Here is a 14,401-nt window from a genome sequence, read left to right as displayed (position 1 = left end):
GGGCGGTGGGTATAAAAGGCCAGGGGAGGCTAAGCCTCCCCAAACAGGATGTGGTGCACCTCTCTTTGGAGGTGCACTGGCCCACTGTCTTTGGAGCGCTGCCATCCCGAGGCCCTACTTCCTCTCGTCCTCTTCCCCTGTGGCCCCACCTACACTACTCCTTTTCCCACCCCTGCTCCGCCTCTTCCCATCTCCCCTTGGGTGGAGGGTGTGGGGAGGAACAGGCCGGGGGGACAAACACAAGCGGGGCCTGGGGTGGAGCAGGGGTGGATTGTAGGCGGGGTCTTAGGGGGAGGAGGCCAAGCAGGGGTGGGCCTCAGGATGGAGCAGAGTGGCGGGGCCACGATTCAGGTCCTGGTGCCCACCCCCTTTTCGGGAGCTTCCAGCGCTCATGCCTAGCTTCCCCAAATGCAGGAGTCACTTGCCGCGCATGCTCATTAGTTTGAACTCAGTGAGAAAATATCCCAGGCTGCCTATTGTCCTGCATAATATCTGTGAGGCAAGGGGAGGAAAGCTGCCATCAGGGTTGAGGTTGGCGATGGAGTGGAGGTCTGAGTTTGAATAGCCAGACACCAGGGTTATTACAAGAGCCCAACATAGATTATGCAGTTGAAGGAGGCTTTGAAAAGAGCACTTTCACAGTCAGCCACAGTAGTGTTCTTTCCTGGAGTATTTTCTGGGCCTGGAGTTTTGGGTGCTGCTAAGAACTGTGTAGTGCTTGCTGTACCTTTATAAATGACTGAGTGTTTCCCTGAAGCTATGAATTCTGTGGTGCTTGGTGTGCATTGACAAGTATTGTTTGCTTTGACTACTGCTATGCATTCTGTAATATTTGTTATGAACTAATAAAGATTATTTGATTCTCCAAAAATAGAAGTTTTGGTGGAAGAAGAGAGTGCAGAAAATTAACATGGAAAAACCCCCATAGGCAATGTTATACAAACTTCTAACATAGCTTAATGGCATGAACATTTAAAATTATAAAGGAAGTCAACATTTGTCCCTCAGCAAACAAACGTAGTCCCGTGTGGCTTCACATACACCAGTCATGGCTCTTGCAGGTCAGTGTGTGTGTGTGAAGCTGTGGTTTTCCTTGCTGTCCCCAGGTGTGGAGTTGTAGAGGTAATGATGCGCCCCATGATGCCATGTGGTATTTTGTGGGGTATAGAGAGCAGCAACCATGGAGTTATCCAAGGAGTGCAAATGATTGGGGAGTCTGGGATTTTTGGACCTGTAGGCCAACGACGGTCTGCAGCATTTTGGTTTGAGGCCTGAGAATACCCCAAATTTCCTGCTCCTTGTCCTCCTGGGACTTCTGTCTTTTTTCCTGTCCTCTTTTTCTCAATACTGTTGGTAATATTGGCCCTCCAAGCCTTTTGTTCACAGTATGATGTAGCACTGCCTTGCAGAATCTCACAGAATATGTCCTCCCTAGTCCTCTCCTTTCTCTTCCTCATCATGGTCAGGCATCCTGCAGCCACGAAGGGCATCCCCCTCAAGGCCACTGTGCCAGAAGGTGTTGATTAAAAACAGGTGTGCCACTGGATTTACATCATAAGGGAAAGATAAGTTTTAAAATTCCCTTCCCTTATTCCCATAAATGCTTTTAATAAGAAATGCTTATTGACTCTTCAGCTTTGGAGCGCCTCAGCAGAACATTGCTGTCAAGCCCCAGCCATGGTGAGTACAGCCTGGCAGGGATGAGGGGTAGGGGAGGATTTTGTTGTGTGACGCTAATAAAATTCAGATATCTATTCCATAGATAGAAGTATAGAGCACTGAATATTGGCACTATTTTCCACAGGTGGTGGTGGTTTTAGCTGATATCTTACTCCTGAGGTACCCAAAGTCACAGAAAACCTAGCTGCTACTGGCATTCCAAAGCCGCCCAGGCCTGTATGCTACTAGCCTGTTTACTGCAATGGTGCTAGCCAAACTCGTCAAAGTGGCATAGCAAAGTGTCCTACCACAGAGAAAGAAAAGCAGCCATCCCTAGAAAGCTTCAGGAGAGGATTATCAAGATCTCTCAGGTGGATAAAAGGGACATCCCTATGCACATAAACAAAGTGCTCTGTATGGCCACCCCGCCTAACATAATGGGGGAATGAAAAGCAGATGCCAACTCTACCTCTGTTTCTTGTTTCTCTACCTTCTCCTCCTCGTATAAGTAAAGCAATGAAAAGTTGATACCTTTTCTCTTGTTACCTTGGCAATCGGCCAGGCGCCATCTTTAAATGTAAACATTGTAAGGAAAGTGCATGAAAGCACTGTCATGCATTCCTTTTGCCTTCATCAGGCTCATCCTGTCTTACCTGGGTGGGACTGGTTAGATTGTGGCGGAGTCTCAAACAAGTCTCCACTCACAGCATGGCTGGAGTCCCCCACCGTGTCTCCCCTCCACCTTTCTTCTCACTGTTCATGGCAGGGATCTTTATCTCAGGGTCTTCTGAGGTATCCACAGTGGTCTGCTGGGTGCTGGTGGAGTCTCCACCAACTATGGCATGTAGTTCGTCGTATAAGTGGCAGGTCTGTGGTACAGCACCAAGTCTGTTGTGCTCCCTTTCCTTATGGTATCCATGGTCAAGTTCTTTTGCTTTAACGCAGCACTGCTGCTGATCCCTTTCATGCCCTTTTGCCTGCATTCTTCATGCACTCTTCTTGTAGATGTCCACAGTTCTATGGCTGGCCCATAGCTGTGCTTGCACAGTCTCTTCTCCCCGTAGGCCCAGAAGATCCAATACTTCCTGTCTACTCCAGGCAGGAGTCCATGTAATATCACTATTCTGTTTGCATGGAGCCAGCGTGGTCGGTTGGGTATTTGCACACAACAAAGGTGAGCTGCTAGGTGTACTTACCAAATTGCCAATCAGGAAAAAGTATTTCAAAAACATTCTAGGGGATTGAAAGAGTGGCTTCTTGTCTCTGTGACCCTTGAGCAGTGGAGTTTAAAATTATGACCAGATTGGTCACTGTGGCAGGGAATGGGGCATTGTGGGACAACTGCTGGAGGATTGCTAGGGTTGACAAAGGATTGCAGTGTCTCTACATTTGCACTGCATCAACCTCAGTATGTTGACTGTGGCTCTACCATTTGAGGAGGTGGTTTTACTAAGTCACTAGCAGGGCATTGGTTAGAGACAAATTTGAGTCTGGACATGCACAAATAGGTTGATGCAGGGTGACTTATGTCAACCTAACTTTGTAGTATAGACCAGGTCTTAGTTAACGAACAGATTGGCATGCAGACAGAAGCATGCTACTGTAGATGAGATCAGTGGAGAGGCTCAAGCTAGAGCCTTTTCGAGGGAGCTGCCAGCAGCATGTTCTCCATGGAGGTCGTGACTTTGCAATCCATTCCTCCCTTGGGTCAGCAAGAATCTGGATTTGTTTACTTCCTGGTCAAGCTGTGGGCTGATCTGCATACATTATTTTGGGACAAATTTGTAACTGGTTTTGATTTGTGCACACACTTGCCCCAAAATAACAAAAGGTGCAGATTTCTATTTTGGAATAATATCCTATTTTGATTTTGTTTGTGTGTTTATTTCAGAGTAAGGCCTGGTTTACACTTAATAATTAGATTGACCTAGCTATGTCACTCAGGGTTCTGAAAAAATTTGCACCCTGAGCTCAGTAGTTAGGTAGATCTAACCCTTTATCTACACATGGCTAAGCTGCCTCCTCTTGGAGTGGTGGATTAACTACATCAATGGAAAAACCCCATCCATTAATGCAGGAAATGTCTACACTGTGGCTATACAGCAGCAGTGCTGTAGCCGTAGATTAGACATGGCCTACTGTCCACAAACAGACACCCTGAAATAACAAAAAGTATTAATTTAAACCAATTTAGTCATTTTTGTTGAAGTTTGTGTATAGACTGGCTTAGGCTGTTACAGAAGAGGTGGGCTGAGGATTGATGGGATTTGGGGTTTATTTCTATTTGATTTGCTGGTAGGCATCTTATATATGTTTCAAGGTGGAATGAACAGTCCTTTTATTGTATTACAAGGAATATTTATGTTAATTAGTAGCAGTACCAAAGTCTGGGTATCTACTGAGGTTCTTTACAATCTTAAAATGGTTCCTTGTTGTGGGTGACCTTTTAAATAGTGAGCAAAAGCACTAGAGTTTGGGTCTTACGCTTCTTCAGCTATCCCTCGATGCAAGGATGTCTGCCTACCAAGGGGGTTCATTGGTGGGTTTTTAAGTGGCCGAAGAGCCCAATTTGTGCCCTACAAATTTTCCCCCAGCTTTGACGGGTGTAATCTTGGAGGAGACATAGTTGTTGGCTGGACTGTGTGCCCTTTCTTTCCTCCTCTGTCGCTTCTCTGTCTTATGAGCATATCTGTTCTCAAAGTGAGCTGTGGCTTTTTGATGTATGGTGTGGCACCACTGTGTTCTGTTCCGCACCGAGTCCTCCCAGTTTGTTGGGTTGATGCCTTCCTTTTTAAGGTGTACTTTCAATATGTTTTTGAAGTGCTTCCGCTGCCCTCCACGAGCCCTTCTTCCCTGACTTAACTGAAAGAAGAGTACTTGTTTCGAGAGGCGAGTGTCAGGCATACATACACAGTGGCCAACGCAGCAGAGCTGCATGACCTGGACTTCTATACTGCTGATGTTGGCTGCAGAGAGAACACTGATGTTAGTGCATCAGTCTTCCCAGCTGATCCTGAGAATCCACCTGAGGCAGCGCTGTTGGAACCACTCCAGCTGCTTAACATGTTGTCTGTAGGTTACCCAAGTCTCTCTCACCCATAGAGAAGGGTGGAGATGACAACTGGCTTCTAAACCAAGATCTTGGTGCCTGTTTGCAGATCCCTATCACTGAAGACTCATTTGAGTAGTCTTCCAAAGGATGTGCTGGCACCACAGATCCTGTATTCAATTTCTGTGTCAATGCTGGCTGTTTGGGAGAGGTGGCTGCCAAGGTATGGAAAATGGTCCATGTTTTCCAGGGTTCTCCACTGATGGTGATTTGTGGAGTACGAAGAATAGTTTGTGCAGGCGAGGACTAGTAGAGTACCTTGGTTTTCCCGATGTTGAGACAGACACCCAGGCTGTGATAGGCATCTGCAAAAAGATTTAGGGTACTTTGCAGGTCAGCCTCTGTGTTTCTGAGAATGACGTAGTCATCTGCATATTGATGGTCAATGATGCCAATACTTGTGATCTTAGATTTTGTTTAGAGATGTCAGAGATTGAGGAGTTTGCCATCCATATTCCATTGGGAAGGAGATCATGGATGAGAATCAGGACCATAGCAAGGTAAATGGAGAAGAGTGTTGGAGCAATGACACAGCCCTGCTTGACACCAGTGTGAATGATGAATGGTTTGGTCTCTGAGCCGTTGCATCTCACAGGTGGCTTGGTCCTGAAGTGCTTTGACATTGCACCGCTTTCGCTTAGTCTTTGGGTGTTTGCGGTGTGGTCGAGCAAGCTGCAGGTACATTATTGATCTTACTAATCAATGGTCTGTCCAACAGTGATCTCTACCTCTCATGGCTCGTGTTATACAGACGGCGTAATCTCAAGCTCTGACTATAACATAGTCAAGGAGGTGCCAGTGTTTGGACTGAGGATGTTTCCAGGTGGTCTTAAATTTGTTACTCTGCCTAAAGACGGAATTTGTGATGAGCAGGTCACGCGTCACACATTTTCTGAGGAGGAGAATACTATTGGGGTTTACATTTCTCACCCCTTCTTTGCCTATTGTGCTGTTCCAGAGTTGGGAGTCCCATCTGACTCTGGCATTGAAATCTCCCGAGATTGAGTTTGTCTGCCTTAGGTGTGGCTGTGAGGACTGCATCAAGAGCACTATAAAACTGTTCCTTGTTGTCTTCCTCATCATCAGGTGTTGGGGCGTATGCACTGATGACTAGCATATTGGCTGTTGCTGAGCTTGAGCTGAACAGTCATGAGACGCTCGCTGATCCCCGCCCGGGAAGCTCCAAAAGCAGACTGGCTATGTTATTTTTGGTGGCAAAGCCAATCCTGTGAATGCGTCTCTCTTCAGGTGGCTTTCCTTTCCAAAAGAAGGTGTAGCCACCTCTGTCCTCTTTTAATTGGTGCTTATCAGCCCGGTGGGTCTCACTAAGAGCTGCAATGTCAATGTTGAGTCTTGCCAGTTCTCTGGCAATTATGGCAGTTCTTCTTTCTGGGTATTCACTGTGGTGAGAGTCCATAAGAGTGTGGACATTCCAGGTGGCGAAATTCATTGTCTTATATCTTTGTTTCGGCTGCAGAGTTGAGTGATCCCACGGGATGCGTTGATCCAGTCAGAAGAGTATGAGACAGCCTATGTTTGGGTGTGCAGAGGGGATCCGAAAAAGGCCTGTTCAGTCACAGCCTCTGCTGCCGAAATGCACTTCTGTCTCATCCAAGCGCAAGACTATTGTCACATGGCTGTCACCTATGTGCAGATTTATGACTAAAGACTCCCAGAGATTACTGCTCTTGTCTTCACCGACACTTGTCCGTCGCCACAGAGATTGTGTGGGTATGAGCCCTTTGGCAGAGGCCTGCGTGTGAAATCTTTTAATGTGGGGAAACCGGTGTGCAGGTGGTGACCACATGAGACTTGGCAGGAGGAAAACCCTGACCCAGGGACAAGGAGATCCAAGACAACCAGGGGCCTCCCTCCTGCTGCAGCCCTCACTCACCTTCACAGCTGCAGAGTACTAAAAGGTTCTCTATATGCACCTGATCCACCCTTGGGATCTTGTTAAGTTTGGACAGGTGTTAGGCAGGAGCTTCGCCTCAGACTTGCTCACCAAGCGGGACTCTACCAGGAGTATGATAGCCCTGAGGGTCTTTAGCCCATATAACCCTCTCCACCATGACAAGGTTACGGTCCATCAGAGCTCTGCTCTCCCGCTCCCCCCACCCCCCATGAAGTGGAGAGAGGTGGGTCAGCAAGTGTCTCGGGGGCTGGTGTTAGATTCCATTAGGGTCCAAGCTGAGGGGGGGGGGTGTCATTGGGGGACTTAGTTCATGGGAACAGGGATAGCTTATGGGGGAGGGATAGCTCAGTGGTTTGAGCATTGCCCTGCTAAATCCAGGGTTGTGAGTTCAATCCTTGAGGGGGCCATTTAGGGATCTGGGGCAAAAATTGGGGCTTGGTCCTGCATTGAGCAAGTTGTTGGACTAGATGACCTCCTGAGGTCCTTTCCAACCCTGATATTCTATGATTCTATGACAGTGTGCTCAGGGCCCTAGGAGCCATTGAACCAAATTGTGAACCCTATGTGATGGAAACAACTGCTGGAAATGGCCCACCTTGATTATCACTACAAAAGGTTTTTTTTTTTTCCTCTCCTGCTGGTAATAGCTCACTTTACTGATCACTCTCATTGCAGTGTGTATGGTAACACCTATTGTTTCATGTTCTCTGTGTATACAAATCTCCCCACTGTATTTTCTACTACATGCATCCGATGAAGTGAGCTGTAGCTCACGAAAGCTTATGCTCAAATAAATTTGTTAGTCTCTAAAGTGCCATAAGTCCTCCTTTTCTTTTTGCGAATACAGACTAACACAGCTGCTACTTTGAAACCTACTTCAAGACAGGGGTGCTACTGCATGCTTAGTTCCAGCACCTCTGAATGGGGGACAGGGGTCGATTCTGTCCCTGGACTCAGAAAGGGGGGAAGGGGCTGAGGTCAGTGGTGGGAGGTTGCTATAGTGTGTTGGAGAGGGGAAGGCGGACTCAAGGGCGGCTATTATAGCCCGCCCCCTCCGTCCTCTCAGAAGCAGCGCGTGAGCTCTCGGCCACCGTAGCCCCTGCGAGTGGAGCCCGTGGCACGCGCTACTGAAAGGAAGAGAAAGACAGGAGAGTCGGGTTACAAGATGGCGGCCGCGCTGTGGTAGCTGCTGAGGCTGCGGCGAGGAGTGAGGGGGCCGGGCTGGGGGCTCAACTTTCCCCTCTTCAGGGAGCCATGAAAAGTGGAGTGTTAAAGACCCCGCTCTGCCCGTGAGCGACTCCCCGACCCCGCGGAGGCGGCGAGCCGGCGTGGAGACCCTGGTCGGGCTCCACCATGTCGGACACCCGGCGGCGGGTGAAGGTCTATACCCTCAATGAGGACCGGCAATGGGACGACAGGGGTACCGGGCACGTCTCCTCCACCTACGTGGAGCGGCTCAAGGGGATGTCGCTGCTGGTGCGGGCCGAGTCGGACGGTGAGAGCGGAGCCAGGAGCTGCGGGGAGGCCTAGGCCCTGCCTGCCGGGAAGGGGGCCTGCGGCTTGGCCCCCGTGGTGCCCTTCCCACCCTGTCCGGTCGTTACCCGGCTTACACATTCACAGGGTTGGGCCTGGCTGCTGGGACAACGGGTCTGGGGAAGGGGAGAAAATGTGACAACTCCCCCGTCCAGCGACCCGCAAACACTGACCCCGCCACAGCCTCCTAGTCTGACAAAGCCCCAGGGATTGACACTCCATTCCTCCATGGGTCGGGCTTATGAGAGGGAGTCTCCCCCGTTCCCTGAGAGGCAGCGTCTCTATGGCTTCTTCCTCCTGCCTCCAAACTTTCCTTCTCCAGTGAGGCCGAGAGTGGTCTACACTGAAGTGACTCCAAACGCTTCCTTAACGTTACCACCAGTGACTGAGTCTGCCAGCCCTAACCTAGCAGTGAGTGACGAAGAAGTCTATTTAAGTGACACCCCTTGTTCAATTTTCTTTTTTTTTTTTTTTAACATTCCCAGATTAATCAATATTCTGTGGGGGGTTCCCCATCTCCCCAGTGGTTTTCCTTTTTTCTGGTCCATGCAGGGAATATCTTTTTGTAAATAAATTCTCTGTTTTGGAAAGGTGAAACTCCTGCTGGTGTGGGTTTTTTTTGTTTACTTGCTTTTTGTTTTTTTCACTTGTGTATTTCAGTTCACCTAGAAAAATATCTTTTAAGAAGAAAAAAATCATAGTGTCAGCTTTGTCAGCTGACAGGTGCTAATGTGCTAAATAAACCTTCTGAGGTCTGGTATAGATTACTCTGGACTTGTTGCCAGGATACATATGTTACTTACACAAAATAAAGTCTTTGGGTTTATAGAGTCTAGATTTTTCATTTCTGAAGGGCACCTCAAGGAGATATGAGCAAAAAAATGCACATTCGTGTGTGGGCAAGTAAATTTTTATTATAAATTGCTTGTTGTTTAGTAGTAGTTAGCATTGATTTATAAAACGTTCTTCACAATTGTCAGATTACTATACAGGATAGCAGAAAAATAGCAATACACAGAACATGGAGTCTAAAGTAAATGAAATTGTGTTTTAAATTTAAATCCAAATATTTTATTTTGGCTTTGCCTGTTACCTGGCTTATTCAGAAGGTGTAGAGATTTCCATTAAAATGCAAAATATTCTCTTGGACTGGCTAGAAGATTTGGATTAATTAGAAAATAATATATTTATTGGCACATGGCCAGTTGTGAGGGCCATGGAGATGTTTGTTTTATTAAACTTCCTAAATATAATTCCTTATTACCTTTTCAGGTTCTCTATTGTTGGAATCAAAGATAAATCCAAACACTGCATATCAAAAACAGCAGGCAAGTACCAGCTTCCTTTGTCCTATCATTTTGCACTGAATTTGGCACAAAAATGAATGCTGATTTACAGAAAAGGGCAAAAGGTTCACTGTATAGATTTGCTGATGTTTGTTTTCTGTGTAGGTTGAAAAATTGTTTGCAAACTTTGAAAAATTGTACTTCTATTAATGCTATAATTCAAGGTGTTTGGTGAAAGGGGCTGTTGGTTGATAGGCATTTTGGGGAATATCTTGAACTCATGAAAGGAAGGATACTTAAATATGGAGTATACATATAATTGATTCCTTTTTTATTTTTGCTATTAACCCAATATTGAATTAAGTGATTATTTCAAACAGGAAAATAAAGCCGCCACCAGCAGCATTTCAACATACGGGTTATTTCTTTAGTTCTTTTTCTGAAAATGACATCAAGGAATCTGCCTCTACAATGTGGCTTTTTTTATTATTGTTCAGGCCCACCTGCTAGCCTGACCAAACTAAGCTGACTAGCCAGGGTTAAATACACTTGCACACCACCATCTTTTGAAGGCATGCCTTCTGTAAATCAAAAGAATAAAACAGTTTGGCGCTGAATTTAACATATTGTCAACCTTCTAGTGATCCATTAAAAAAGTCATGTACTATGTTTCTCTTGCCTTTATTACCTGTTCTTTCCCCTTCTATTACTTCCCTTTTTTCGTTTGTCTTTTCCTATCTGTTATAGAAAATGTTGTCCTCATTGGTTTTTTGCTGCTTTTCTTTTTCCATCCGCCCCCTTTTTCTCCACAGTAGATTCTCTACCTCTTTTATCCAGGTTCTCATATTAGTATCCATTACCATAGTTTCTGAGCACTTCCCACCAGTAAAAAACAGTAATACTTTTTGACCCTTGCCACAAAGAGGCAAGCTGAGGTTTTCTAATTAATCCAAAATATCAGACTGTCGGGTACTGTTGCAAGAGAACTTGAATAAACAGGTTTGCATTAGTTCTGAATGTAGCAAGATTATTGATCAACATTATTTGATCTGGCAGTGAGCTCCATAGTCTTGGCTCAAGTTCCCATGAAGGTTCTTCATCTCCCATGGTCACAAGTTTCTACTTACTGAATGGTGGTTTAATTGCTTCAGTGGAGTATAGCTGTTGTGGGGAGGTCATGATTGCAGAGAAGAGGGATGGTTTCTAAGATGGGGGGAGGGATAGCTCAGTGGTTTGAGCATTGGCCTGCTAAACCAAATCCTTGAGGGGGCCATTTAGGGATTTGGGGCAAAAATTGGGGATTGGTCCTGCTTTGAGCAGGGGGTTGGACTAGATGACCTCCTGAGGTCCCTTCAAATCCTGATATTCTATGATTCTATGATAGTTGAGTCCATTTTTATGCTGCGTTTTGAAAATCAAGATAGCCTTGGAGTGGACTCTGTGTTCAGTAGAGATAGTGCACAGAGAATTAATACTGAATGCAATACCGAATGCAGATTGTATTGCTGAACAGGTGTGTTGGTTTGTTCTGAATTCTCTCTTTAAGATTTCATATTGTCACCTATGATTCTGGCGTCTGAGAACCTTCCATATAAAATCAATAGGACTTCAGCCCTGGGGACTTCAGGCGGCAGGGCTTGGGCAAGTCTACACACCAGCCCGCTTTGGGGTCCCAACCCACAGTTTGAGAACTGCTGGCATATGCTGATGCGCAATTGTTTACTTCTTGTACAGTGAAAATATTTGCAAACTCTTAATCTGTTAAATACACAAATAAAATATTTAACCTTCTGTCTCTTCTTCTAAGGGTATGTATGTATGTACTGCAGATTAAGGTATAACTGTAGCACGGGTAGGCATATCTATGCTAGCTTGGGTAACAATAGTAGCGAATGTGTGGCAGCATGAGCTTCAGTGCAGCTAGCCACTCTAGCACAAGCCTGACATGGACCCTGAGTAAGTACTCAAGTTGCAACCCCATGCCAGGGTCCATGTCTTCATTGTAATTATTACCTGAACTAGCTAGATTCAACTTAGCAGTGATATCTCTACCCACACTGTAGTTACACCTGCATTTGTGGTGTGGATGTACCTAAGTTTGTATTGACACATGCTGCAGAAAAAATTATCTTCAAATTACAGTAGGCAAAAACAAATTGTAGACTTGAGTTGAAAAGGCCCAATGCTCATTTTGCTGAAAAAACACATGTAAACTTGATTTTTAAAATAAAATTTAAAAAATGCTTCCAGGTTAATTTTTAGAGGAACTATTGCATTTAATATATTTAGGGATATTTTCTCTTTATGAAAAAAAATTTGTCATGTGAAAAGTGCAGATTGACTACAGAATCTGAAACAGCATAGGCATCAGCAATGTAGAGTACTCCACACTGCTGCAGGAGTGTGTTTAACCATGATTTGGGGTATGTCTTCCATATAGAGTTAAGTTGATTAATCTTCACTCAAGTTACTCCTCTCAAGTTAGCTCTAGTGAGAGCGACCACATTGTGAAATAACACTTGAGTTGTCGTGTTTGTAGTGGCACAGTATTCGTGTATGGCACTTAGGCTTCTGGGGGCACATCCTATGGTTCTTAGTGCTTCAGTATGCTGAGTCACTCTATAAATTCTTTTTCAGTGTATTGTAGAAGAACTTGTCTGTTCTTTCTGGGCATGTGCGCAGAAGTGGTGTTAGTCTGGCAACACTACATTAAAATTAGTTTATGCCAGAGATTGGGCATGGGACTCTCCTTTTGGAAGAAGGAGGCTGATGTAGGGTATGAGATGCAGTGGTGGACATTTTTGTACTGACTTGTTCCCATGAGAAAGCAGCAGTGTGGTTTTTTTTTGTTTGTTTTTTTTCCCCCTAAGAGGAGTGCACAGAGGTGGAGGGGAGATAGCTGGGGGATTGTGGAAAGTATTGGAAGACTAGCTGCGTTTGAGTCGCGCTAGCCTGTATCCACACTTCGAAGTGGTCATGTTAGCAACTGACGATTTGTGTTCATTTGGGTTTTAGCCTACACTCCCTGTTGTGCCCGCCAACTCAAGCAGCACTGTACTTGAGTGAAGGATTTTTTGTGTGTGGATCAGCGTCAAATTAGGGGCAACATTCAAGCTTCAGCAGGAATTAACTTTGCATTGAAGAGAAGCCCTATCTTAAAATGAGAAAGTAATTAAGTTTCTGTGCCTCTTCAGTCTTTGGCAATGATGCTAAGGCCTTAATTAAAAGTTAGGTTGACATAGCTGGCTCTCAGGGGTGAGAAAAATTCATACCCTTGAAAACCATAGCCATGCTGACCTAACCTCTGGTATAGACACAGATAGGAAGAATTCTTCTGTGAACCTAGTGACTTCCTCTCAGGGAGGTGGATTATGTACAGCAACAGAAAAAAACATTCTACATAGGACCAGCACCACAGCTATGCCACTGTAGCAGTCACTGTGTAAACATGGCCTAAGTATGGTAGTTGTGTGCTCTCTTTATGTTATGAGGAATCTGTCTGTCAGGGACTAAATAGGTGGCCTTCAACATAATGAACACCTGTTAAATGGTGATGGGCTTGATCATTTTTCTATTCTATGCACAGAAGAGAGCTAGATCAGGTGCTTCTGAGATAAGAAGGCAGGGAGGAGCAGTGACAGCTCTATGGCATTCTTTCCTTTTCTCCTTTTTCATTCCCATGGAAGACACCCAGTGCATCTCTGGAGAATGTCAAAACTAGGTAGCCCCCCACCTGTTTTTTTAAACCATGGGTTAATTGCTAAGTTATTTTTGTAAACTCCCCGGACAATTCAGTGATCCATAGGAAGAAGAAAAAACACTTAGCGCCTCACTCAAATGTGTTTGGGGTGTCCAGCCTAGCCTTTACAAATGTTTGAAGTACCTCAAGTTAACTGGCAATGTCTGTCTTGTCTACACAGTAAAATTATACTGGTATAAGCTAAGGAAAGGTATAAATTTAAACTTAGGGTATGTCTGCACTGGCAAGTTTCTGCACCACAAGTTATACACTTTTATTAAAATGCTGGAACTAAACTGCTGTTGTGTGTCCACACTGCGCTCCTTGTGACGCTGGAGCGCATCCACATTAGCAGCTCTTGAAACGGCAAAGAAAACAGTGCATTGTGGTAGCTATTCCACTGTGCAACTGGCCGCAGGGTGCTTTGGGAAGGGTTTGCAATACCTCATGGGGCGGGCACAGTGTCACATGATGCAGGTTTCCCAATCCTATTGTTCCATGGGCATCCTACTACATTGCCAGCTGCTTTTCAACTGAAGTGTGGGAGGGGGAAGAGTGTGTGTGTCTATGAATGAATGAACAGGGAGAGGGACAGAGTGTTTGTCAGTATGCTGTCTTGTAAGTTCAGACAGCAGAAGGAAGCAACCGGTTCTGGGACGGGGCAGGCGTACGTACACGCACGATGCTCCTCTGTGTTCAACAGCACGAGCATTCCACAGTAATGGTGTGCTTTGTGTCCCAGAGCAGATCAGCAGACAAGGGCTGTCAGAAACAGTGCTTTGAAAGGGGAGGGGAGCATGTCTCCAGGGCAGCCAAGTTCATAACAATGAGCAGAGCGGTTACTTGAGGCATTGTGGGACAGCTCAGGAGGCCAATTACAGCACAGAAAGCAATCAAGTGTCTACACTGGCAATAGAGCGCTGGAGCCTCTGCGCTAATAGCCTTACAACTCTCGTTGAGGTGGTTTTTATGTTTTGGTTTGGTTTTTTTCCTCAGCACTGCAACTGAGGAGTTTCTGCACGCAAAGTGGCTTGGCAGCGTGTACACGTCTTTAGTTTGAGCACAAAAAGCTGCTTTACGTGCAGAGACTTGCCAATGTAGACAAGCCCTTACATAGTTATACTAGTATGATTCCGTGTGTGGATTTTCTGGAGCAATAG

At 45.6% G+C, this 14,401-nt stretch overlaps 1 protein-coding gene across 2 annotated transcripts in view; it reads left to right on the top strand.

The window, feature by feature from the left end:
- Positions 1-7,809: 7,809 nt before the first annotated feature.
- PPP4R3B (protein phosphatase 4 regulatory subunit 3B) overlaps positions 7,810-14,401 on the top strand; it is a 68,377-nt gene continuing 61,785 nt past the window's right edge. Inside the window, exons 1-2 of one of the 2 annotated variants that reach the window (XM_077813955.1) lie at positions 7,810-8,178; positions 9,489-9,544. In XM_077813955.1, coding sequence (XP_077670081.1) covers positions 8,037-8,178; positions 9,489-9,544 — 198 coding nt within the window. In that variant the 5' untranslated portion in view covers positions 7,810-8,036. The remainder of the gene's footprint in view (positions 8,179-9,488; positions 9,545-14,401) is intronic. The other variant, XM_077813954.1, reaches the window with a different exon arrangement.

This window comes from Eretmochelys imbricata, chromosome 3 (genome assembly GCF_965152235.1).
Source record: "Eretmochelys imbricata isolate rEreImb1 chromosome 3, rEreImb1.hap1, whole genome shotgun sequence".
Taxonomy (NCBI): Eukaryota; Metazoa; Chordata; order Testudines; family Cheloniidae; genus Eretmochelys; species Eretmochelys imbricata.
This window is presented reverse-complemented; position numbering and strand designations above follow the sequence as displayed.